The sequence below is a fragment of the Platalea leucorodia genome, assembly GCF_965183815.1.
Source record: "Platalea leucorodia genome assembly, chromosome: 18".
Taxonomy (NCBI): domain Eukaryota; kingdom Metazoa; phylum Chordata; class Aves; order Pelecaniformes; family Threskiornithidae; genus Platalea; species Platalea leucorodia.
Window position 1 is genome coordinate 8,269,108 of NC_138840.1, and position 24,820 is coordinate 8,293,927.

Sequence of the window (24,820 nt, forward strand, 5' to 3'; positions counted from 1 at the left end):
GCACTGGGCTGTAACGCTCCACGCTCACTGGGCTGCACTGGGCTGCAATGCTGTGGGTGCACTGGGCTGCACTGGGGAGCACTGGGCTGTAGTGCTCTGAGCTCACTGGGGTGCACTGGGCTGCACTGGGCTGCACTGGGCTGTAACGCTCCGCGCTCACTGGGCTGCACTGGGCTGCAATGCTGTGGGCACTCCGGGCTGCACTGGGCTGCACTGGGCTGCAATGCTGTGGGCGCACTGGGCTGCACTGGGCTGCACTGGGCTGCACTGGGCTGCAATGCTGTGGGCGCACTGGGCTGCACTGGGCTGCACTGGGCTGCGCTGGGGGGCGCTGGGGGGCGCTGGTTGCCACTGGGGAGCTCTGGGAGGCAGCGCGGCGCTGGGCGGCGGTGACGGCGCTGGGCGGCGGCCCCGGGAGGCCCCGGCTGCACGGGGGGGCCCGGCTGCACGGGGGGGCCCTGCCCCGGCCCTGCCGCCCCCCGGGGCCGCCCCCCCCGGTGCCGCCCCCCGGTGCCGCCCCCGCCCGGGGGCGCCCCGCGCCGCCGCCAGGGGTCGCTGCGGGGCCGGGGCGGGTGCCAGGGGGCGGGGCCGCGCTCGGGGGAGGGCGGAGCGACTACGAGGGGGCGTGGCTCCTGCGGGGCGGGGCCACCGGGGGCGGGGCCGCCGGCGGTGGGCGGGGCCGGCGGTCGGGCGGCGGCGCGGGCGGAAGCGGCCCGGGCACAGACCGGCCCTGGCCGCCGCGCCGGCAGCTGCACCGAGGCCGCCGGCACAAAGGCCGCCATGGCCGGGTACGTGCCGGGGCAGCTCCCGGCCAACCGCAGCCAGGAGAAGGAGTTCGTCCAGGCCTACGAGGACGTGCTGGAGCGCTACAAAGGTACCGCGGGCCGGCGGGGCCCGGTGTGGGGCCTGGAGCGCGGGCGGGACCGCCCCGCGGGGGCTGAGCCGGCGCCGTCCCGGTGCCCGCGGCCGGGGCTCTGGCGGCTCCTCGGGGCTCCCGTTTGGTCGGGGTGGTTGGGGTGAGCATCCCGGCGTGGGCTGCCCGCGGGCCGAGTGGCCCTGGTGTCCCCGGCGTGGGGTGCCCAAGGGATGAGTGTCCCTGCATCTGAGCCCTGTGGGTTCCCCAAGGGAAGAGTGGCCCTGTGTGTCCCCTGCGTGGGGTCCCTGGGGTCCCTGCGTGTCCCCTGCGTGGGGTCCCTGCGTGTCCCCTGCGTGGGGTCCCTGGGGTCCCTGCGTGTCCCCTGCGTGGGGTCCCTGCGTGTCCCCTGCGTGGGGTCCCTGCGTGTCCCCTGCGTGTCCCCTGCGTGGGGTCCCTGCGTGGGGTCCCTGGGGTCCCTGTGTGTCCCCTGCGTGGGGTCCCTGTGTGTCCCCTGCGTGGGGTCCCTGGTGTCCTTGCGTGTGCCCTGCACGGGGTGTCGGGGGCCCTGGTGTCCCCCGTGGGGTGCCTGGCATTCCAGCACCCCACCTTGCCGCTCAGAGCACCACGACATCCATCATCCCTGTGCCCGTACCCCAGGCTGGCGTAAGGTACGTGGGGACCCACCGTCCCCCATCCCCGCTCCGGCTGCCCCGGTGTTCCCGTAAGCCCCCCGCGGTGCCGGGCTCCCCCTCCCTGAGCCGCAGCTGGGCAGGGGCGAAGGGCCGCCGCACTGCCCGGGCCGCTGTGCCGGCGGCTGTGCCGGTGTCGGTACCGGCAGTGAGTGTGCAGTTTTGATGTCAGTGGCTCATCTCCGGGAGTTGCGTGCGTTTCCATTCTTATTATTATTTTTTTTTTCCCCTCCTTGCTGCAGAGATAGACTTGTCTTGGAGCCCAGATTTCAGCCCCACAGGGCTCCCAGCGCTCTGTTTTGTAAGTTTAGCAGCCAAGTCTCTTTAAAATGCGGATGGCCGAGCCGAGAGGAGCCAGGCGCTCGCAGCGCCCGTTTCCTTTTCCTTTCTGCCTGCAGAGAAAGGGGAATAATGGATTCCCCGGCTCCCTGATTCAGGGGGTGCCACTCAAACCTCCCAGAGGTGGGAGAAACGCGCAGCCTCGCTCCGCTTTCACAGGGAGTGGGGAATAAAAGCCTCTTCGGGAGCCTTGGAAAGGCGCTGCATAATGTGACTCGGGCTCGTCCAAGTACTTGACAAACTTTTATTAATAAAAAGCCCCTTTGATGTAGTTGGGTTCAGCGTGGAGACGCGGAGGAAACGGTGCAGTGGGTGCCAGCGGCTGGCATGGAAAGAGCTGTCGTTTGCATTGGTTTTGCTTTGTTCCAAAAAAGAAAATGAAATTACAGTGCCTGTCCGTGCCGGTCCAGCTGGAGCACCACCGGCCGGCGGTGCCGGGCTGGGCCCCCCCTCGCCCGCGCCGTGCTCTGGCTGTCGGTGCCTTCGCTGAGCGGCCGGGTTCCCCCAGGAAGGAGGGCTTTTTAGGTAATACCTAATTTCTACACCAGGTTATGGTAAAAAGTTTGGAAATACCCTGCTGGGTGTTGTTTGATCTTGTTTGTGGTGCCTGTTTGGTGTAGGAGAAATGAGTGTTTATACTGGATAAAAGCTTTCCTTTGCCTTCGACCCCTTTCCAGCTCCCCATCCCTCCCGGGATGTCCCACCCGTGCTGCAAGGGCTGGGTGGGAGCCCCCAGTTCGGGTCGTTGGGCTCCGAGCTGGTGGACGTGTTGTCTCTTCCCTGCTTTCCCCCATCGCAGCTCCTGTGAACAGTTTGGTTTTTCCTGTCCGGAACAAGTTTTCCACTGGCTCGTCCCCTCCCCCTCTTAATCCTGCAAAAATGGAGAGTTTTCACCGAAACGTGACTGCTGGGGGCTGAGCCGCCTGGGGAGACCCGTGGGGTCGGTGTCTGGCTCGTGGTGGCCACCCCGTACCTGCTGCACCCGGGGCCTGGCGCTGCTGGCACCGGCTCGCGCCGTCGGAGGGCAAGGAGGACGCTTGGCGCTGCCGAAGCCGGGAGCCATGGGGAGATTGTGCATGCCTGCCTGCATTTCTATTAGACAGCTCCGCTCTATTTCTAATAGAAAATAGCCTAAAAACCCCAATCTGAGCAGCGGGGCCTCCACCGTCGAGCAAGCCGGGGCAGGTCTGGAGGCAGGGAGGCTGACGGCATGGGAAGGGTCCCAGAGCCGGCGCAGTGAGCTGCGAATCCTGCCTTTTACTGCCGAGCAGGGGTTAACCAGCTGGCAGATCCCCGTGATTTCTTTCTTTATCAAAACTCCCACCGTAGGCAGAGGAGAGCTGCCTGCGCGGAGGGACCGGGGCGCCGGGTAGGTGTGCTGCATCGCTGCGGCACCGGTGCTCGCCGGGGTGCTCCCGCTCCCAGGCATGCTGGGGGAGGAGGTTTGCATCAGTGCTGCGAGCTGGCGTGGGTGCTGCGGGGGCACGCGTCCCTGCTGCCGGCGGACCCGGTACTGGGTGCTGGGCGATGCTGTGCGTCGGTCCCGAGGGGGCTGGTTGAACAAGGGGATGGGAATGGGGCTCAAGGGGGGAATTCGGGGGGGGGCGTAGGCTCCGGTGCCACCTCGCAGTGCTTGGAGCGTGGCAGAGCTGCCCTGATCATGGCTTCCTTCGGCTGCTGGCATCCTCGGGGGGCACAGCACGCTCCGGGTTGTGCTGTCCCAAACAACGCCCAGCACCTGCAACTGGAAGGTCTCCAGCACCAAGACGTTCACCAGTCTGGCCCAGTTGAAAGCCAGCGGGCCGGTTTCCCAGGGCTGTGCTGGGGAGGTATGGCGCAGGGTGGCTTCCAGCCCCTCTTGCCTCATCGCTGGATCATGGTGCCGCAGCACATGCCGGGACGTGCAGTGCCGCTGCCGCGGGTGCCGGTGAGAACGACGGCAGCAGCGCGGGGGATGACGGCAGAGCTTTTGGGGGCCCCTCTGGGTGCTGGCGCCGGTCAGAGGGGTCTGGGTAGGAAGGGAAGCCCTGGTCCGTCCTCCCACGGGCGCATGGCATGCTGAGTGGGGCTCAGCGTCCGAGGGCTGCTCTCCGTTCCCGTGGCGCGTACCTCATATCATGTTTTGGGGGATGCTGACCCTCGCTGTCCCCCTGGGAAAGCAAGAGCCAGCACATGGCTCCCTGCTGCCGCAGCCCCCGGGATGCCGGGCAGCGCAAGGGTGCAGGCAGCGCTGCCGGGCTCCGTTCAGAGCACCGGTCACGCTTTCCGTGTTCAGAGCTCTGTAAACATTAACTAATCAATCTAGGTGAAATCCTTTCTTTTCGATAATTAACCCTTTTTGTCCTTGGGGGTAGAAACCTGGAGCTGTAGTGTCGGAGAAGCCCTTTCCCAGCCCTGGCGCCGTCTCTGCCCGCTCCGTGGTGCCCGGCACGTGGCCTGGCTTGTTTGGACTGGGACAGCAGGGAATGGCTTGTCACCTTGTCCGCCTAACCTGACTCCTGTTAGGAAGGGGACAACCTTCCCAGGGACTGGCGGAGAGCCCGGGGCAGGCAGAAGAGATGTGGGACCCTTGTATAAATGAACTGGAACGCGTTGGACCCCTCCTCGTGGGACTGGGGCCTTCCTGGTGGTGGGCAGCCATCCTGGCCATGCCCATTTGGGAAGAAACTCCTTTTTCCCCCCTCCCACTTGTCTTGTCTTCTGCTGTAAGAAATACAACTAGAGGTGTCTGGACCCCAGCACTGGGAGCTTGGGGCTTGAGGACCCCTTGCTGCGGGTGCCGGGTTGCTGCAGCCGAGTGGCTGTGCCAGCCTGGCAGCACATGGCTGCCTGCTGCCGCGGGGCCGCTGCCACCGGGATTTCATCCCGCAAGAATAAACATCGTTCCTGGACGGCGCTGAGTGGGCTGCACGAGGCCTCCGCTGTCTGCAAGAGCGCTGACGGGACCGGCAGCGTGGCGGTGACTCCTCGCCGGGGGGAGAGGAAGCCTGTCTTCCTCTTCATCACCCAGGAGGAGGGGTGGCCGAGTGCCGCTGTCGGAGCGGAGAGTCCCTGGCTTGAGCAAGTGTGGGGGAAGCTGGGGCTTTCCACTAAAGGATTGGATAGCGCTGATTTTTTTGGGATGCGTGTGGGAGTTGCTGGCTTCCCTGGTACGGGGATGGGGACCAGAGATCGATCGAGGAGGGCTCAAGAAGGTGGCAGGAGCCTTGGGCTGCCCCCAGGGACGGCCGGACCCGGGTGACCGAGGTGGACCCTCAGCGTGCCGTGGAAGGTGCTGTTTCGCTCATGTTTATTTTGGCCAACAGAGAAATGAAATTGGTGGTTTTTCAGGTGAGAGGATCCACCCTGCCTCACCCGGCCAGCTTTCTGCTGCCTTCACGGTGGAGTCATCGCCATCCCAAGCACCCGACGGTGCCTCCTGGCCTGGGCTCGCCTTGCCGAGAGCCTCCAGCATCCCCGGTCACAAAATCGGCAGAAGTGATTGCAATTGCCATCGTCGTCCTGGTGTCCCGCTAATGAACCAGGACCGTGGCTGAGCCCTGCTCTCAGGTCCTGGGGCTGTCGGCTGCTTCTCCTTGTTTCCATGTGCTTCTGGGCGAGAGAGAAAAGCCCCTGGGGAGGCTGGGATGGTGGGTGCCTGTGCGAGGTGGCCGCATCCGCGGTACCTCCCTGGCATGGGCACCAGGACGCGGCGTGACTCCCGCCGGTGTGCTGTGCCGTGCCGGAAAGCTTTGATCTTGTTTGACTTGATCTTGTTTCAGCGGCCAGCTCGCCACCGAGCCAAGCGTTTGCAAAGGGCTCGCGCTGTTCTCTCGCTCCTCTTCTTGCTGCCGAGCCGAGCGTTTGCAAAGGGCTCGCGCTGTTCTCTCGCTCCTCTTCTCAGCACTGCCTGCACGCGTTCCCGTCGGAGCCTTTTCCTTCCCTGCTCATGCTTTGGGGCGAGACCGGAGTCTTTGACCTCCGTCTGCTGGTTTCTGGCCAACCTCCTTTCCAGGCTCGTCTCGCTTGTGTCAGCTAAGTTTAGACTGCTCTGGACATACCGTGGCTGATGCCAGCAGCATGAAACCTCCCAGACGGAAGTAGAAAAAGAGGCTTTATTTAAATTTAAAGTGTCTTAACACCGTTGTTTGAATACCAGGGTGATGAGTCCCTTTATAAGCCATTTTTTGCCCCGTTTCTCCTGCACAGAAGGGCCGGGAGCCCTCCCTGGGGCTGTGGGCTCAGCCCGGTGGCTGCGGCCGAGCTGGTTCCTGCACGGGGCAGTGTTTCGCCGCTGGCTGGAGCAGGAGGGCCGGGGCAGGCGTGGGGCAGCGGGGAGGATGCACCGGGCAGTGCCGGGAAGCCGTGCGGCTCCTCCCGGGCCTCTGCTTGGCCAGGGTAGCCCTGGAAGGAAGGTTTCAGGGGGCACTTTGGGGTGAGCTGATCCCAGCCGAGGCTGAGCCGCAAGCAGCCGTGTGGGTGCTGGAGAGCAGAGCCGGCGCCCGGGGTGGGATTTGCGATTGCTCAGCCTTTGGCATTGCGGCGGCTCCGGTTTGAAGGGGGTGACCGGGGCGGTGTCGGTTTGAATCCATCACTTCTCTGGAAAGGAGCACAAATGCGTTGTCATTAATATTCCCCGGGGATGGTTTCCATGAGCAGCCTCTGATGTGTGCCCGTGACGGGGAGTGTGGGCAGGGCTGGCTGATGCCTGGTGCAGGCTCTGCTCACCCCGGGGGGCGCAGGGATCGCAGGGGACGGCATTTCCTCGGGGCTGTCCCCCTCGAGGTGCGACCGCGCTCCCTGAGCTCAAATCCATCCCTTCCCCGCTCCTCTCTGCGGCTTGGCCGTACCCAGGGCGTTGCTGCCTCGGGAAACTCGGCGCTGTGGATGGATCCTGGCAACGCCAGCTGAGTTTTCCAGGGCAGATGAGGCAATCGCTGCCCGCGGGGTGAGGCGGTGCAGTGCTGGGTGTGATGGTGCACCTGGGACAGGGACAGTAGCCTGCCATGAGTGGGGCCGTGGTGGGAGCCCTAATTTCTGGGGCTGGTGGTGGCTGTCACCCACGACCTGCCCCCCTGCCTGGCATGGTGGTGCAGAGCCAGCCTTGGCGGGTCTGTGGGCAGGACCTACAAACCGGCTCCTCTCCGCACCCCGACTGGTTGCTCACGCCTTGCCCATCCCATCGGAGTCTGCGGGTGGGGTGGGAACCAGCGGAGCTGCTGCTGGGTGGCGGTGGGAGAGCAGGGGGTGGAGGCAGGGTGCCGGTCTCCCCGGCACAGGGAGGAGAGCGGCTTCCTGGCAGCTTTTCCCTGCTGCCGGCAGCGTGGTCCCCTGCCTGGGCGGTCCCCGTCCCGCATCCCAAGCAGCCAGGCTTGCAGCATCCCTGCTGGATGCTGACCTCAAGGTCCCCCTTCTCCTTCCAGATGCTCCTTCTCGAGGCTTTTTGGAAGCTCCACATTTGACATCTCAGCGTTGCTCTTGTCTGGGGGGGCTGGGCCCGCTGCTGGGTTTGGGGGTGTTCAAACAGCCTCCAGCTCGGAGAGGGAAGCCGCCGAGGAGGCCCCCTGCACAGCAGCGGTTGCAAAGCACGGAGGATGCTTGTGTGAATAAGCCGGGAAGTTTCGTGTTGTGAGTTGTTGTGTGTCTGGATGGATCCCACCCGGCTCGGGGGGCAGGGAGGGGGATCCTCCAGCGCTGGCTTCCCGAGGAGATGTGTGGTGGGGCTGGGAGGCTGGGCGATCAGACGTGATGTATGTCTGGCTGTGGACATGGTTAAACAAGTCCTCAGATGTGATCTGCAACGTGTGCCCTGCCTCTGGGTCAGATAAGCCGAGTGATTCCTGGAAGGGGGAAAGCGGGGAGGGCTGTTGGGCAAGATGGTTTGGGAGATTTTGGGCAAGGAGTGGGATGCTGATCCCAGCAGGAGGGCTGGCAGGACGGGCCAGGGCTCCCTCTCGCCCGTCAGAGCAGGCTCTGATGGTGCCGATGGGAGGCTGGATCCATCGGTACCGGCAGCGGTGAGACGAGTTGGGCTGCAATGAGCATCTTGTGTTCGTGCCCGGTCCCTGCAGCCGTGGCCTCGCAGTGCCGGGAGTGCCCCTCCGTCACCCCTCCATGTGTCAGTGATCTGGACCAGAGAGTTCAGAGCGGCTGGCTGGGCGCTGCCAGAGCACGGTCACGTTTTTTTGTTGTTTCCCTGTGCATGACATGCTGCATTTCCATTTTTCATTTCCTGTTGGACCCTGTTTCCCTCCGGTGAGTCCAAGCCTGCCGGCGTGGACTGCGGGGCCGGCGCTGCGCCCGTGTGCTTGCAGCGGCTGCCTGCTCTCCCTGCCCTCCTCTGCTCAGATGAAGCATTTTTTACCGATGCCGGGGAAGCTTTGCCAGCCTCCTGCCTGTGATGGATGCTGTGTTTTGCACCTCTGCAGCACCTGTGTGGGTCTTCTCCTCTCCCAGCCTCTGCTTTTGCCCACCTCGAGCTCTGCTGGGGCCCCTGTCCCCTTCCTTGAGCTCTGCCGGGACCCCTGCCTGGGTCGAGGGCAGAGTCCTGGCATGGTTGGGGCCAGAGCCAGCTCTGCCCCGTCCTGCTCCCAAGCCCTTGCTCTTCCCTTGCTGGCTCCTGGCCAGCTGCCCCGCTCCCGTGTGGCCGTGGAGCTGCACCTCTGCTTCGGTGCTGGTGGGACATTTGTGCTGACTTCTGGTCACGTCAAATAAGGGTGTAACTTCTGTCTTGCTTTTTATTAATCGCCATTCAGGTCCACGGTGGCCTTTCAGAAGTGCTTCTGCCAGCAGCTTATTTTTCCCTGCAGGAAACCGTATACAAGGGCGCCCGTGGCAATGAGATTCGCATTGACCTTGGGCAGTTTTGCTACAAGAGCCGTCCTGGTAAAACCGTCCAGCGGGAGTGACTCCTTTCCGCACGGAGCAGGGCCAGGCCATCTTCCCAGCCCGGCGGTCCTGCACCGCGCATGCTGCCGGCAGCTGCCCTGCCAGCTAATTAGCATGAATTAGTAGCCCCTGCACCACCTCCCTGGTTGGAGCACCAGTTGATAAGAGGATCGCTATGAGTGATGCTGGGGACAGCTGGTGTGGCCGTGGCCATCGCCGTGTCCCCGCTGGGGGCTCACTGGAGCAGTGACGGTGCAGCCCTGCCGGCAAGGCTCTCCTAAAATAAATGCATCCCGCACCCCAGGCTTGCTCCCGCAGCTGCTGTGGGGCACCCGTCTGTGCCCTGGCTGTGGCAGCGTCCTTGGCATGGTGTGAACGGCCTCTGCCCCGCTGCTGGCGATGGTGGGGAAGGGCAGCATGGTCCCCTGCTGTCCCCCGACTCGTGTGCACACTGGGGAGCAAAACCCCCACCACGGGGCACTGCCCCAGGGCGAGGGTGGCGGGGACAGCCATGGCGCAGGAGGGTTTATTGCAGGCGGCTCCAGACGCTGCACGCGGAGACATTTCATCCTCGCCAGCTGTTTGGGATGCTTCTCGTTCTTGCTGCGGAGGGCAGTTGCCGGGCTGGGAGATGCTGGGATTCCTCAGCCGGCCGGGTACGTGGTGGCCGTCCCGGGAGCTGGGGGCTCCCCCCTGGCCCCGGTGCGCTGATGGAGCCAGCTGGAGCGATCCTCCCTGCTCCGGGAATTCCTGGCGTTCCCGGCGGGGAGAGGGAGCCGGGATGCTTGTGGATGGGGTCTGGCGGCATCAGACCTGCCTCCCCTTAACCCCCTCGGGACGGGAGGAGGGAAGCACCCTTCGCCCCATCGCCGTGGGGTTTGGAGGGTCCGGCGGGTGTCGGGCTGCCTTCCCGTACCACTGACCTGCTCTGGTGTTAGATGGTGCGTTAGGGAGAGGGGCAGGAGGCAGGCACCGAACCCCTGCAAGTGTGGGGTTACCCTTATCACCCTGGGGGTACAAAGCCACGGCGGCTGCTGGGGGGAGAGCTGGGGTGCTGGGGGGGGCCAGGATTTGCCTGGGGCAGCCACGTCTCCCTCCTGTGCTATAATTTCAGAGCGGTTGCCTGCTTGCTGTGTCCGTGGCCATCCTGGCAGTGCCTGGTCTCTCCCCTGTGCTGGGAAGGGGAGGATGGAGATAAATAAACTGGGGGCGTTGGCGGTGCTGCCTGCTCCCCCGCGCTGGGCTCTGCTCTCCCTGCCTGCGCGGGGGTGACGGAGGGGAAGGAGATGGTGTCCCCCGCACCCCTGCACGGGGCTGTTCCTCGCTTCCTTCTCGCAGCCCCTTTGTCAGCAAGAAGCATGTTTTTTTTTTTTCTTATTTTTGCTTTTTTTTTTTCTTTAGAGGAAAATTCCATTGTGCTATTTTTAGTGGTGACAACTTGGCTTCTCACAACAACTTTATTCTGCTCCCGGCTCTGCCGGCAGGCGCGGGGGGATGTCTGCAGGAGTGGCCCCGCGATGCTGGGGCTGCAGCCGGGCTGCGGTGTCCTGGCAAGCGAGGGCTGCCACCCCCTGCTGCCAACCAGGCTCCTCCGGCTCCGGCACTGTGCGTGAATCCTCAGCGAAGGCCGGCACAGCCGGGCTCTTCCACATGGCTGCGTGCCGGCGATTGGATCGGCTCCCTCTCGCCGGGATGAACGGGTGCCTGTCCCGGCTGCTGTGGACCCGTGCGTCCCCCGCAGGACTCGGGCAGCTCCCTTCGATGGCAGTGGGTCCTCCGGGTGTCACCTCCATCCCAGCCGAGCCCGCGGTGCGTGCGGGTGGTGCAGGGGGGCTGCGGGCGGCACCTCGCCACCCGCCCCTGTTTCCCCCTCGGAGCTCCCGGAGCGATTTTGGCTCCCCGGTTCCCAGGCAGACAGCTGTCGGGGGCACAAGCGGCAACTGGCCCACGGGGTTTGCTCCGCTCGCGAGGGAAAGCGATACCCCTGGTGTGCGTCTGTCCCCAGAGATGCGTCCGTCTGTCCATGGAGCCGCAGAGGAGCGGGGCCCTGTGCCCCCCTCCAGGGTTGCTGGGTTGTGCAAACTGGTTTTATTAACGTTTTTATGGGTAACGTGGGGCGTTGCCATGGGATGCTGATGGCTTTGGGAACGGGTGGATCCGCTCCCCTAGCACGCGGTGAAGTAGCCGGGGATTCATGTGCCGGTGCCTGCGGACAAGGGGAATCTCCTCACCCTGGCGAGATGTGGGGAGCTGCCACCCTTGGCTTCTGGGGGGTGATTTGGCTCCTGCAGCACATCCTCGCTCTGGTTTCTCTTCTTTCCCTCCAGAGAAGCTCAAACGCCGTGTGGGTGTGCCAGGACGGCTCTGCCGGGAGGCGCCGGCCGTGCCGAAGCCCAGGCGGGCAGATCCTGTGCTGTGCGGTGGGTCTTGCTCAGTCTGCTGGGATCTTTCTGGAGAGGCAGTGGGGCGATGCAGGGAATGCGTGATCTGCCTCCATGACAAGCATGTTTCAACACTGCTGATGGTGATGATATTGTTATTTATTCTTTGATTTGATAGAAGTCCAGGGACATGCCCGGTGGACACCAGTCTGGCTGAAGGGCAGCGATGAGCGGAGCAGGCGCTCAGATCCCCTCGGATCACGCTGGGCTGGTTCCTCCTGCCAAATAGTCCTTTAAAATTAATAAATCTCCTTTTTGGCTTTGTAAGTGCCTCGCTGCCAGTGCGCGGTGAGCATGTGGCGAGTGGGGGGAGCAAAGGTAGGAGGGACCCGGCCCCTGCCTGCTCCTGGGTCTCTCCTGGCCCTTTTTTCCAGCACATTATGGGAATTTTCTGGTGGCTTCTCCCACGCTGGTGGCCTGGTGTCAGAGTCACCAGGGTGGCTTCTTCCATAAGGAGAGGACCCTGCACTCTGCCACTGACTGAATTTTCCCTGTCTTCTGCCTGCCAGTCTTAAAGCCTGTTGGGTTTTTTCCTTCCCCTCCCAATTCCCTCGAACGTGCTCCTTGCTGGAAATATCCCCCGGACATTCAATCCCTGAAACCTCCGGCGTGGAGGGAGGGGTAAGGGATGCCGGGAGCCCTGATGGTCTGGGGCGCTTGTTGGTAGCGCTGGGCTCATTTGCAAAAAGGGAGGTGGCCTCGGCCATGGGAGGTTTTAATGCACTTCATCAAATAAGGAAACGCGAGGGCTGTGCCGCAGCTGGACTTGCCGGTGGTCAAAGGGTGACGGCGGTGAGGCCGGCAGGGCTGGCGAGCCGGTGACGGCGGCTGGGGCTTGTGGGTGCCCCAATGCCACCCAGCTGAGGAGTGGGGTAGGCTCGGCTGGAAAATGAACTCGGAGAAGTACAAGAAGTTCCTGGATGGACTTGGCACCCTGAAAGGTATTTCTCACCCTCCGTAGTGTGGATGTGCAGCACGGAGAGAGGCTGAGCCGCTCTGGCGTCGCCTCTGTGGGCTCCAGCAGAGTCCGACCATCTGCCATCGATCGCTGATTGAGGCAAATCGAGTCCCCCTGGGATGCCGAGGAGTCACTGGCTTCCCAGGGAGGTGGCCGGGAGGGGTGGTGCTTTCCATGGCTCTGCTTCACTTCCCTCTTTTGTCTTTTATTTGGATTTTGAACGGTGTGTCTGGGCACAAAGCGAGTGCTGGGGCAGCGGCTAAGCCAGCCCTGTAAGGCAGGCAGGGAGGCAGGGGAAGCTGCTTTGCAAATAACAACTGGAAAAGAAATTGAGCTCAAAATCCTGCTAAAGGGAATGGAGCTGGCTGCTGCTCCCGCGGGCCGGGGGCTGATCCGGCTCCGGTGAGGGTATTTTCACCTGCGTGGGTCCCACCGGCCATGGCGTGGGTCCTGCTGGTAGTGGGTGCACGGTGGCACCCGGGTGCAGATCGGTTCTTTTTTTTCCTCTCCCTTCTTTGCAAAACTGCTTCCCGATGCTCTGCCGTCTGCCGCCTCGCAGGCTGTCCCCGGAGGGCCGGCTGCGACACCCGATCGTGCTGGGCCAGCCCCTGGCAGGTGGCTGGAGGCCGGCGGCCGTTGTCCCCGCTGCCGCAGGCAGTGAGCCCGGGCTGCGGGCGCAGGGGCAGCGGGAGAGCAGCTCGGTTTGCCTGGCACTCCAGCTGCAGCAGGAGGGGATGCTTCCCTTGCTTTTTCCCCCTTTCTTTCTTTTTTTTTTCCCCCCCCTTCCTGCTGTCAGAGGAGCTTTTTGCTCTGGGACTCCCACCAGCCTCATCTTGCTGCAGACGGCTAGTGGGATTCGCCTGCTGGAAGGAAAGCGGAGAGGAAAGCAGACGGCACCCGGGATGCCATCACCTGTCATCTAATAATGCTCTTACCGACTTGCCCCCTTTACGGCACTGCCTCGGCGTGGCTGGGCTTTACCAGCTGATCCCGCTGTATAACAAAGGTGAATCAATTCAATGTTTAATTTAGCAGGGAGCCAAGGGAGTTGTCACCAGTCGGGCTGGCAGCCTCCCCACCCTCCCGTGCCGCTGCCGGGGCTGACGCGAAGGGTTAATCCCGCAGCTCTGTGGCTGACAGCTGCCCTGAGTTATCGTGTCCGGGAGTAATATAATTCACTTTCTTATGCTGGCGTGGTGTCTGTCATAAATTTTTCCTGAGCCTCGCTGCAGCTGGCACTGGGAATCAATGTAAAAGGAGCCCCCAGTCGCCGTGTGCCGTGCCGGAGCCTGGCTCCATCCCGATGCTGTGTTCGTCCCCCCCGTCTGCAGCCCCTCGGCAGCCGGAGCATGGATGGGCGCTGGGCTTGGGTGCCGGTGACCCCCCTCCGTGTTTTGGGGCCACTGCGAAAGCACCTGCGCTTGTGCAGGGGGTTTCGGGCCCCGTCTGCAGCTGCAGCTCGGCAAATTCCCCTCCTGCCTGCGAGAATGAGGTGCTGAGGAGCCCAGATGACATTATTAATAGTGTTTACAAGGTGACTGGCTGCAGGAGCTGATCTGGCAGCTCTCCCCTCTCCAGGTGCTGCCCAGAGCCCTGCCGGGAGCGCTGGCTGCCTGCGCTGGCTCCCGCATCCCGGCGCTCGGGGCGCTTTCTCTCTCCGCTCTTGTGAGACTGTAACAGGAACGCGAAAACATGGGTGGCGAGTCCCCAAGAAACCAAATCTGCAGTTTTTGGTCTGTTTTGCTGCCTCTAGCCTGAGCGATGCTGACTTGCTGGTTGTCACCAGCTGTGTTTACCGCAGCCCTTTGTGGCTTTAATTCAGAAAGTGGTGCAGGCAGGGAGACGGAGGAAACTGCGGCGTGGCAGGGAAGGGGCAGGGGATGCTTGGGGAAGGCGAGATGGCTCTTTGAGCAGGCACAACCACCCCTTTTGCACTGTTGGGGTGCTTCCCCATGCATCCAAGCGCAGAAGGGGTGCCCGCCTTTGCGAGCGGTTATGGTTAGCTCTGCCGTGCCCGCCGGCGTGGAGACAGCTGTGCCGTGCCTCTTGCCGTCGTGGTTTGGCATTTGCCGTGTAGCTAAGTGTGCTCTTCAGGGCTGAAAGCAGCCCCAGCCAGCCTGCCCTTGAGCTGCAGGGCTGGACAAAGCTGGAGGAGAGGAAGGTTTTATTGCTGGAGAGGTTTCTTTTCCCCTGCCTCCCCCCATCTCTATTCATCTCCCCAGGGAGGTGGAGGCAGCAGCGGATATTGGAGCTGGGAGCATTTCATATGTAAATGCCTGTGTGTGTAAGTCCAGGCCCCTGACCCCCGGCGCGGTGCCAGCATCCATCGCTGTCAGCCCCGCCGGCTCCGGGCAAAGGGCTTGGAGAGCATCCCGAAGGGCTTGGAGAGCATCCCGATCCCCTGTGCCCTCCTGGCTGCGCTGGAGCTGGGCGGCTCTGCTGCATCCCTGCCTCCGTGCAGGGACAAAGGATGCTCCTCTGGGACCGACCCTGCCCCAACAGCCGCTGCCCCGCTGGGTTTGGGGTCACCCAGCCTTTCCACGCTGTCTCCATCTCGGGTTTCCCGGAGCAGCGGCTGTCACAGCCCTGAGGTGATGAGACCCTTGGGCTTGGCTCAGGAAACTCATTTGATTACAAATTTATTGCTGGGTTAATTTTACCAGTGGCATGAGGATGGCTGGTTTCACTTTCTGAGGAGTTTGTTGTTTATTTGGCAGCCGGATAAAATCCAGCATCTTCTTGGCCTTCTCCCGTGCACGCCAGCTAATCTCCTGCCTTCATCTGACCTTGTCGCTGCCACGTGCTTTCCCCAGGGGAACCGGGCTCAGATTTTGCCTGTGGCCAGGCAGCCACGAGTGGGTCCGTGCTTGTTCCTACCACCTCTACAGCACGCGCGTGCCCAGCTCTGCTGGGTTTCTGATATTAAAAAAGAGGATTTTTTGAGATGTAATGTGCTGGGGGGGGATCGGAGCAGGAGGCGGCAGGAGCAGCATCCTGCCCTGGCACGGGCAGTGGGGCTGGTGCCGGAGCGGTGCTGTGGCTCGTCCCCGTGCGCCGCCGTCGCCGTTTGCTTTCGTCCCATCATGTGATGGCTTCCCCGAGGAGCAGCCCGGGCCGGGGCCGCCCAAGGTGGCCGGGTGCGATAAGAGATCCAGGGCCGCCATCTGCCCTGGCCGCTGCGGGTGGAGGCCCCGGTGGGTTTCGGTTCCTCCGGCACATGGCTCTCCTGGCCCCGTCTCCCCGTGCGTGCGGAGGAGATGCGGCCGGTTGCTCCTGGGGAAGGGTGGTTGCCTCTCCTCCGGCACGGCCACCCCGCGAGGTGTCCCCTGGGGAGCACAGCCGGCTGGGGGGACTCGTGGGCCGTGCCCTAACTGAGGATCCCCGGTGATTTACAGCTCTCCCGCCACAGCCTCGCGGTGCCAGAGATGGTTTTTGCTCCGGAAAGGTCCAACTGAGCCGGCCTAAGAGCATCTGATGGGCTTGGGCCAGGCTGGTGGGATCCAGCAGATCAGGTTGCTGCGCTGGTGCTTGAATGAAGCAGGCAGAGCAGCGTTAGCAACTGGATTATTTAATTTGTTTTTTAATGGGGATTAAGTTTCTCTGCAGGAGAGCGGGTCTCTAGGGAACAGAGGTTTTGGGCTCCTGCCTTCCTCTGTTTGGTTTGGTTTTTGTTTTTTTTTTCAATCCCAAATTCCTCTCTGCTGCTGCGTGCCAAGGCCGGCCCAGTCAGGAGCCGGGGGCAGCAGCTGGGATGAAGCATCACTTCAGAGCACGGCGCAGCCATGAGCAAAGCCCTGGCTGAGCCCACGGGCGGGATTCCCAGGGGTGTTTGTGCTCCGGGCAAGCAAGTGCGGAAGGACCAGGGCCGCATCCCGGGCAGGCGCAGGGTGCCGTTGGGAGGGAGCTCTGGGTGCCCTGCTCCCCAGCCCTGGCTTCCTCAGGGGGTCGGGACCCCCCGTCTTCGATCAAAGGGTGCTGGGGCTGGCTGGCGGAGCGGGCTGCCGCCCCTTCACCCGCCTCCCGCACGGTGCTAATCAGGTTTCACACTGCTTAGTTTGGGACATCTAATGAGATTAGGGCGCAAGGTTGCCTGCCCGTCCTCCATTTGCAGGGGAAAATGAGAGAATCGTCTTCTTCCTTCTCTTTGACCTCCATTTCTAAGATCGGGCTTTGCGCATCTCCTGTCCCAAGCAGGCTGGGGGCTTGCGGGTCCCCCAGCTGCCCTCGTGTTTGCAGCGTGGTGAGGCCGGTCAAACCCCGGGCTGCTTTGTGGGGCACAGCTGGGGGGTGAAGGCAACCAAAGCGGGGGCCGCGGCTTCCTACCAGCAGCTTGGGCTGCGAGGTGTGCGCTTGGCCCGCACGCTTGGGCTGCGAGCTCCCCTTGCCTTTTCTCTTGCTGTTTTCTATCGCTATTTGCAGGAAACGGGGAAAGGGGGACCGGAGCCGGGAGCTGTCGGGGAGGCCGTGCCCGGGCAGCCCGGTCGGGGGGAGCCCGGCCCTGACACCCCCGCGTGCGTCGTGAGCTGCTGCGTGGAGCCTGTGCAAACACAGCGCCCAAGCGTGGCCCAAACAAAGCGCAGCCAGTTCCCACTAGCCTAACGTTTTCCTATTTCTCCCGCTGCCAAGCAGCCTTTGGTTGGCGTTGGAATAACAAGCCTCTTTGCGGAGACACCGGGCCTTTTGTTAGCTGGTAAAAAAGGAGTTTTGATGCCGGCGATCCCCCCGCCCCCCGGCTTTCCTGCTCCCTAAGCCACTGCTGTGGGAAGCGCAAAGCTTGGCCTTGAGCGGCCGACAATGATCCCGCCGCCGCTGCTCCGACCCGGCTCCCCACGGTCCCTCCCCGGGCTCGGCTGTGCCGGGGCGCAGCCCCACACCCCAACCAGTTACCCCGCCACAGGGTCCGGCTCCTCCGAGAGGGGCTGGGGCCTGGGACTTCATTGAGGGGATTTTTCCAGGACTTGGGGTGTTTACTGGTGCTCAGCCCCTGTGCAGGCAGTGGGAGCAGGTGCAGGATGCGGCCAGGGCTTGGGCTGCTCTCCGGCACGGGGCTCTGCTGCTTGCCTTTGCTGGGGCTTCCATTAAATCTTGTGGTGGGGATTTTTTTGTGTGTATTTTATTTTGTTTTGGTTTTGCATGGCTTTCTCTCCGCCGAGGTGCCAGTGGGGCGTGCTGGGAATTACGGAGCGGGTGTTTACCCAGCCGTGGAGACAGTGGCTCTAGGGAGGCATGCGGCGTTGTCTCCGTGGCTGGAGGGGCAGGGAGGGACCTGGAGATGGCATCGCCTTCCTCCTCCTCCCCCGGCCTGGGAAAGGTGCCACCTCACCGAGTCAGGACAGGCCCCTGGGAAAGCGCAGACGTGTGTGTCCTCTTGCACGTGGGTGTGCGAGCAAGCCTTCCTCCACGCCCAGAGCCGGGATGGTGTTGCTCACTCCCAAAAAGCCGGAATGTTTTCTGCCAGGAGACCTATGCTGTTCCTCCGCCTGTGCATCCTCATCCTCCTCGCCTCCGGCACCGGCTTCACCTCCTCCCTCTCACCCAGCAGCTCCATGTGCATCGAGAGCTGCCCTCGCTGCTTGGCCATCTGCCTCCCGACATGCGGTTTTTATCTGTGCCCTGGTACCCAGCCGCTGCCTGTCCCCATCCCCTGCTCCCTCCTGCCCACTCCTCGCAGGGTGATGCCGGCGAGTCGATGCTGGCTCAGTGGGGTTTGGCGCTTTCCCGGAGCCTGGGGTTCGTGGCTGTGAATTTCATGGCATCATTTAATGAGCAAGCGCGGTACGGCTCTCTGCCAGCGTCCTCGGAGGGGTGACAAACCAGGGGAGGCTTCCGAGAAGTGGGAAGCGATGAAATAATGCCTGAACCGCTGCGTCAGCAAAAACCCAATGGCCTCGGCAGTCATCTGGGGAGGCTGCCGGGCGGGTGGATTGCTGGAGATTTTTAACACTGGGAAAGAAGCGGTGAGATCACCCTCGCCACCTCTTCAGCGTGATGTGCTTGGTTTCCTGCCGAGAGGGAGGTTAAAAAGCCCGGGCAGTGTTGGAGAGCGTCTGAACGAGACGTGTCTAGGATGCACGTGGTTCAGCAAAGCCACCGGCTGGGTGCGAGGATCTGCTGGGGTCCGTGTTGTGGGAGAGGGGGTCTGGGTCGCTTTGGGGGACGCGTGGAGGGGGCTGCGCTGGGGGCAGCTGGGCCGGCAGTGCTGATGGCTACGGACGCCCCGGGGAAAGGTGCTGAATCTGGGGCACCAAAAAGCAAACCCCACCAAGGAAAGGAGGCTGGAGCTCCATGCCAGCGCCCTGGGGACACCAGCTTCGTTCCTGCCCGCAGAGCTGTGGGCTCCAGGCGAGCGGCTCTCCCCACTGGTGCTGCAAAGGGAAATGGTCGCCTTTTGGGTCATTTCGGAGTTTCTTGAGGCCCTGGGTCCTCCTGTTGGCTCCATCCATCCCATCTGAGTCGGTCCCGTTGGATGGCCCCAGTTTGGATGTCACATTCCTGTAAACCCCAGAACTGCTGGTGTGCTGGGGGATTTCCACTCCTGCCCGGGAGCAGGAGTTAATGCTGAGCTGTGCTGCTGGGGAATGATTAAGCTGTGAGCAGGTGGCGGGTCCAGCTCCGCTGTTTGCTTTGCAGAATGAAAACAGGCAGGAATGATGTTTGCTTCCAGCCTTACCTCGAACCATCTTACCTCTGCCCTCCACCTCCATCTCCCAGCAGTGAGGTGGTCCTCGGGGTCCTGTCCCGCGTCCCCCTCACCGCCCCAAAGCAGCACCGGCTGCAGGGCAACAGCTCTGCCATGGGAAGGGAAGTCTTTTTTTTAAGATATAAGTCTTATTTTGGTGCCCAGACGTCTGCTGGAAAGGGGAAGATCTCTGCTCTTATCATCAGCGCTTCCTTTCCCTGGTTCCTCGGAGCTCAGATTTTACCGCTGATGGTGGCGGGGGGGGTCTGAGGTTCCCCCCCGTGCGGCCCCCTTCCCTCTCCCCGTGCTTTGCTGTGTCCAGCCAACCTCTGGCAGTGCGGGCAGGTCCTCTGCTGAGATTTGTGGTTAAATATTCACTTGTGCTGCCCTCTCGGTGCCGATGCTGGGCCAGAGGGGGCTGATGCAGAACGGCCCTTGAACCCTGGGCTGGACGGGGCTGCCCTGGTCGTTACAGGTGAAGCCCAGCTCAAGCCGCCCGGTTCCCTGTGCAAACACGGGGGTGATGACGGGGCGCTTGGAGCCTCAGCCCTTGCACATACACTTCTCCCAGGCCAAACCCCCTATTTGCACAAAACCCAGTGTTTGGGAGGTTGGTTTTTCCAGGGCCACGAGGAGCGCTGCCGCTGGCGAGGTTTTGTAGTCCCAATTTTTTCAGACCTTTTTCAGCCCTGGAGTTCGGCAGTGATGCCGAGGGGCTGGCGCGGGACCCTGCGGACTCGTCCCCGTCCCTCTTGGCGAGGCCATGGCCGCTCCAGGATGATGAAAGCCAGAAGGAAATGCAGGGAATGTGCCTGCTCTGCCAGGAGCTGCATGGGTAGGGCTTGGCGTCGGGGCCCGCCGAATGGCGAGGGGATCGGTGGCTCTGCCCGCACACGCACGGGCGGGTGATTCACCGGCGGGAGGAGAGACTTTTTTATTCAAAGTGGAGGAGCTCGTCCTGTGGGGATGTGCTGGGCAGCACCGGGAGTCGCGACCTGCCTCATTCCACCTTGTTTTTAATAGCCAGGATCACAAGAAACATCATCTTTGTTCTTGCTTTCCTTTCCCATGGCTCCTGGCGCCGCGGGCAGGGTGGAGCGAGCCCCCGCGCCCCGGAAGGGCCCTGCCCGTGCTTGCAGGAGGGGGTGCGCCGGCACGTGCAGATGCACTCCGCAGCCGGGGATGCATCTTGCTGAGCTGTCTGTCTGTCCGCAGCAGCGCTTGCTGTTGTTTGCAAGGAAGGCGTGATGCCGTGGGTTTAGCCAAGCTCTGGGTTTCGCAGGGGGAAAAGCTGTGATCCGGGGGGGAAACGACCCCGGCTGAGCACCGGTGTGGGGCACTGGCTCGGTCCCCTGGCTCGGGGTTAGGGGTGCAGTGGCTTAGCTTGAGCACTGTGCCCCCTATCCAGTCCCCGCAGAGGCCAGAGCCAAGCCGGGCTCCTTGCCCCGCTCTGGAGCGGGACCTGCCCCTGGGGCCGTGTCGGGGAGCAGCGGGTGACGCGTGTCTGCGATTTACCTGGGGCGTCCCTGATCCAGAAACCCGCAGCCTCCTTCCGCTCCTCAGCAATTCTCGGCCACTGCCATAAGTGACCGAGATTTGCCCTCGAAGCTCCCAGAAAGGAGGAAAAAACAACAGAAAGGGTAAAGCAGCGCAGAGGAAGCACGGCAGGAAACCTGGGCCCTGTACTGCAGTCACGAGTTTGTGTGTGCTCAGCCCCGCTGCCAGACAAGCCCTTTTCCCCACCATGGGGAGCGGGGTGTCCCCTGCCCGGTGTGGGGTGACCCCACTCCCCATTTGGGGCAGAGAAGCCCCTCAGTAAAACCCCACAGGGTCCCCTGGTGCACTCACAGCCGCTTCCATGTCCAGTGGTTCCCGCTGCGGGTGATGGGAGGGACTTTGGTGGCCTTGGCTGGGGGCACTGGCAAGCACCCCAGCCTGCTGTGGCCACAGGGGTGTCCAGGCAGAGCCCTGGAGAGACGCTTCACCCAGGTACCGTGCTGCTGGGGGCCAGCTCCGGCCGCCATCCCCAGCACCATCCGGTGATGCCCGCTTCAGCGTTTCGACAGTGCCACCTGGCTGCCACCTCCCGGGGCTGGGACACGTGTCCCTGGCTGGAGGCCATGGGGCCTCGGCTGCCTCCCGGGAGGCCACGGCACCCGGGGGACGGAGGAGCATCCCTGCAGCATCGCCCACCCCAATGCCGGGGTGCCTCCACCCCCCGAGTGGTGCCGGGGAAGCGTGGGCTGTGCCTGGCTCCCGTGTGCCGCTGCCCGGCAGCTTCCCCAGTCATATAAGGAGATGCCGGAGCCGGCAGCCGCGGCAGGGCTGTGTCGGCTGAGCATTACTCACCGGGGAGGCGCATGGCGGGGGGGGGATCGGCCCCACAAAACGCTTGGCTGGAGCCAAGGGTGACTCAGCTCCGGGCAAGAGGCACGGCCGGAGCGAGGGGGGCCCCAGGGCAGCCCGCGTCCCCAGAGCCGTCCCGTGGGGTACCCTAAAACCCAGGCAGGGCACTGGGGGGGAGCGGGTGCAGCGATGGGGGTGACACCAGTTTGGGTGGTGCACAGGGCTGTAAAGTGCTGGGCAGGGCACCCCGGGAAGCGGGGGGGTGCCCTGCAGGGTGGGGACTCCCCATGGCAGGGGCATGGCCTCTCCGCTCCCCAGATTCCTGCGCAGGCGGGAGATGGGTGTCCTCTCCCCACCCCTTTCCTTTCCGGGTCGCGGCAACCGTCGAAGCTGAAAAAGCCGCCTTGCAAGGAACTAAAATGAGCTGTTTGTGTTTCGGGTGCGCAGGGCGGTTTCCATGGCAGGGTGGGGGGGTGGCCTCAGGCTGCTCCCCCCCGGGTGAGCGGAGCGGGGCCGGCGGCCGCATCCGGGGCTGGGCGTCCCCCAGAGCCCCGGGGGGTCACCCCGAAACCCACCGTTGGCTGCCCGCACCCCGGCTCTGCTGCCGCCGGCTGGGCTGCAGCCGTTACCGGCTTCCTGCAGCGGCGAGAGGCGGCTGGGCCGGCTTGTGCCGAACTTCTGCCGGCAAGGGGAGCGCGGAAAAGAAGGGGGGGAACAGCGTTAAACTGGGTGGGATGAAGTGGGGGACCACCAGTGTCCCTGGGGCGTCCTGGTGCAGGGGAGGGATGTATTTATATATGTAAATATACATTAGTTTTATATGTATATGTGTTTATATATATATATATATTTAAAAACCCCATATATTTCTATATGGTTATATATGCTTTATATATGTATATATGTTCCTTTTGTCCGAAGGCTTGTCCGGCTGGAGCAGCTGGCAGTGCTCCGTGCGTTTTATCGGCCCCTCTGCACATGCAGCACCCGGGAAGCACAGGAGCGGCTGAGCCCCCGTGGGTGCAGCTGGGGCGAGGGGATGGGGAAAACCAGCTCCTGCTTCCCGGAGCCTTTTCTGCCGGCACATCCCAGCCCCAGCAGCCGCAGCCATCTGCCTGGCAGGGCACTAACTGCCCCGCTCGGGGCCATTTATGGTGGCCTCGTGCCTGCCATTACTCCTGCAGTGCTTCCCCTGCCTTAACAGAAAGCAGATTGCTTTAGATGAAAACTATACTGGGATATTTTTCATCCAGGCAGGGCTGAAGCTCTGGAAAATACATTGCAACAGCGGTGAGCCCCGAGGTAAATTATCTGTATTTTCTATCGCCCGTCTCATTAGCCTGAAGGGCGTTAGGAGGTCGCGGGTGGCGCGGGTCCCCCGTGGAGCGGTGCAACATTTGGGTCTGTTGAGTTTTGCTCAATATGGTTTTCTTGGGGGGCCTGGCCAGCTTGTGGCTGTTGGGTTTGGGGAGCTGCTCAGGGGTTATAATTTAAATCTCTGCTTGTATCTGGCCGGCACCCCAGACCTCGTGTGGTTTCACCATCCCATGCTGCGGAGCGGGTGCTGCTGGATGGCGGCCGGTCCGGGGCTGGCCACCGGCGAGCCTGGGCTCCCGGCTCTCTCTGTCAGCAAAGCCTGAGCCACGCTGAGGTTTTGCAGGTCTGCGGCCCTGGGCTGCGGCGTGCCGTCCTCGCCTTAACGGCTTTCCCCTTCGCTGCCGAGCGCCGGTAGCAGAACAACCCTCTCTTGTCTGAGCCCTTCTGGGAAGGTAAAGGCAAAAAACGAGCATTCAGTTCTGTACAACTTTCTGTCCAAGAGCAAGTTTTTTCCCCTGGGAGCTGGTGGGGGGACCCGGCACATGATGGGCTCTGAAAGCAAAACAGGCTTTGTAAGGAGCCTCTCCACCCAGTTTGCTTGTGGTTACAACGGCAAACGGGCCGGGGGACGTAACGGCTGTGCCGCGGCAGGGCTTGCTGCGCTCGGTCTCCCTGTGCCGTTTCTGTACCTCCGCTGCAGGAAACGGTTCTGAAAAGAAGCGAAACTCCCAGAGTAACGCCGAGCACGGCGCTAACCATTAATAAATAGGGTTGGGCTGCAAAGTCTCACCGTGCACGATGAGATGCTGGTGGCGAGCGGGGCACCCAGCCGCAGGAAGGGCCGGGAGGTGGAGGAACCTTTGCCTTTCGTGTTAGAGCATCGTTTGTGGGTGTTTCCCCGTGGCAATCAATGCATTTATCTCTGGGCATCCAGGGAGGGCGAGGGAAACGCGCTTGGGGTACCCGACTCCCAGAAGCCCAAATTTGGTCGCCTTCGTTTTTGCCCCTCTTGCTGGGCAGAGGGTCTCCTGCGAGCAGACTGGTTCTGGGTCCAGCCCGGGGTACTGAGCCCCCAGCAGGCAGCTGCCTGCTGCCACTCGAATGCTACCGAAGTGCTGCCTGCATCTCCCAGCTGCTCCCCCCTTCATCCCGGCTGCCCTCGGTGTGTTGGCATCGCCGGGCAGTCTGCGGACAGGGGACGCTGGGCCAGGCTGCCGGCTGTCACCCGCCAGGGTGGGCAATATTTTGTGCTACTCCTGAGCCCCCCAAGAAGAGCAGGGCATCGCGGTGATGCCGGCACGGCAGCTGCTCCCGCCGATCCCCCCTCACCGCGGCCGCCGGAGCTGCAGCCGACCTTCCAGCGGGGCTGGGAATGGAAATTGAGGAGATGACGTCTCTCCCCCCAGAGCGGGGGGGGGGGACGACAAAGTTTGGCCGCGTGAACACCGAGGAAAGATGTTTGAGCCGGCCTGACGCTCGCTTTCTCCCTGCACCCGCCCCCCCGCGAGCTCCCAAATCTCCCTGGTCCCGTCCTGGCGACGCTGGCTCTCCCTGCGCCCTGCCAGCTCCGGGTGTGCGGCCAGCTGGAGGCAGAGGCGCAGGCAGGAAGTTTCGGAAGTTTCTGCAGGCAGCGGCTCGGCGTCCCCCGTCCCCTCGCCCTCCCAGCGATGCCAGGCTCCGACAGCGGCAGCTTCGGGAGAAGGAAATTCGGAGCTGGGCTCGGGATAGCGGGCTGGGATTAGGGGACAATGCCTCTTTCGGAGAGCTCCTATCTGCCGCCCGCTGCCTTTGTCTTGAGCCACGTCCTGGGCATCGCCGGCGTCCTGTACTGGAGGAGCCGGAGCAGACAAGGTAGGGGTGGCCCCCGCGGGGGGAGAGGCGCTAAGATGGCCGGCGTGCCGCTGGCGAGGGTCACGGCTTGTTTTCCCTCCCCGAGAGCCGCGGCAGCGACACGGGCAGGGGCGGACGTGGCCGGTGGGGAGGAGGATGCAGTGACAGAGATCTTCCCAGCACAGCCACCCTGGTCCCCGTGTCGGGGGGGGGGTGGCAGAGCTTTTGGTGCCTAAATTTGGTCTCGCCACCCGTTCCCGGCGCATGTGGGGGGTGGGAGCAGCTGGGATGGGGGTGTCTCGCTGGGAACGAGGCTGCTTTTTGTCTCGGCACAAGCCTGCGACACGTGGCTGGTGTTCTGCCTCCCGGCTCCTGCCCCGGCGCAGGCGGGCGTCCCTCCCGCCCCTCGCCGTGACAGCAGCGTCTCGGTTAGCCACCGGCAGCGGCAAGACATGGTCCTGGGAGCTCCTCCCGGCGCTGGCACCGGCTCGCTGAGCA

General features: G+C 63.1%; 1 protein-coding gene across 10 annotated transcripts in view; it reads left to right on the plus strand.

Moving 5' to 3' along the window:
• The first annotated feature begins 704 nt into the window (after positions 1–704).
• MACF1 (microtubule actin crosslinking factor 1) overlaps positions 705–24,820 on the plus strand; it is a 141,102-nt gene continuing 116,986 nt past the window's right edge. For 7 of the 10 annotated variants that reach the window (XM_082329569.1, XM_082329579.1, XM_082329575.1 and 4 more), the window contains exon 1: positions 24,226–24,343. In XM_082329569.1, coding sequence (XP_082185695.1) covers positions 24,241–24,343 — 103 coding nt within the window. In that variant the 5' untranslated portion in view covers positions 24,226–24,240. Of the gene's footprint in view, positions 875–8,099; positions 8,119–24,225; positions 24,344–24,820 lie in introns of those variants that run through there. The other 3 variants (XM_082329574.1, XM_082329572.1, XM_082329580.1) reach the window with 2 other exon arrangements.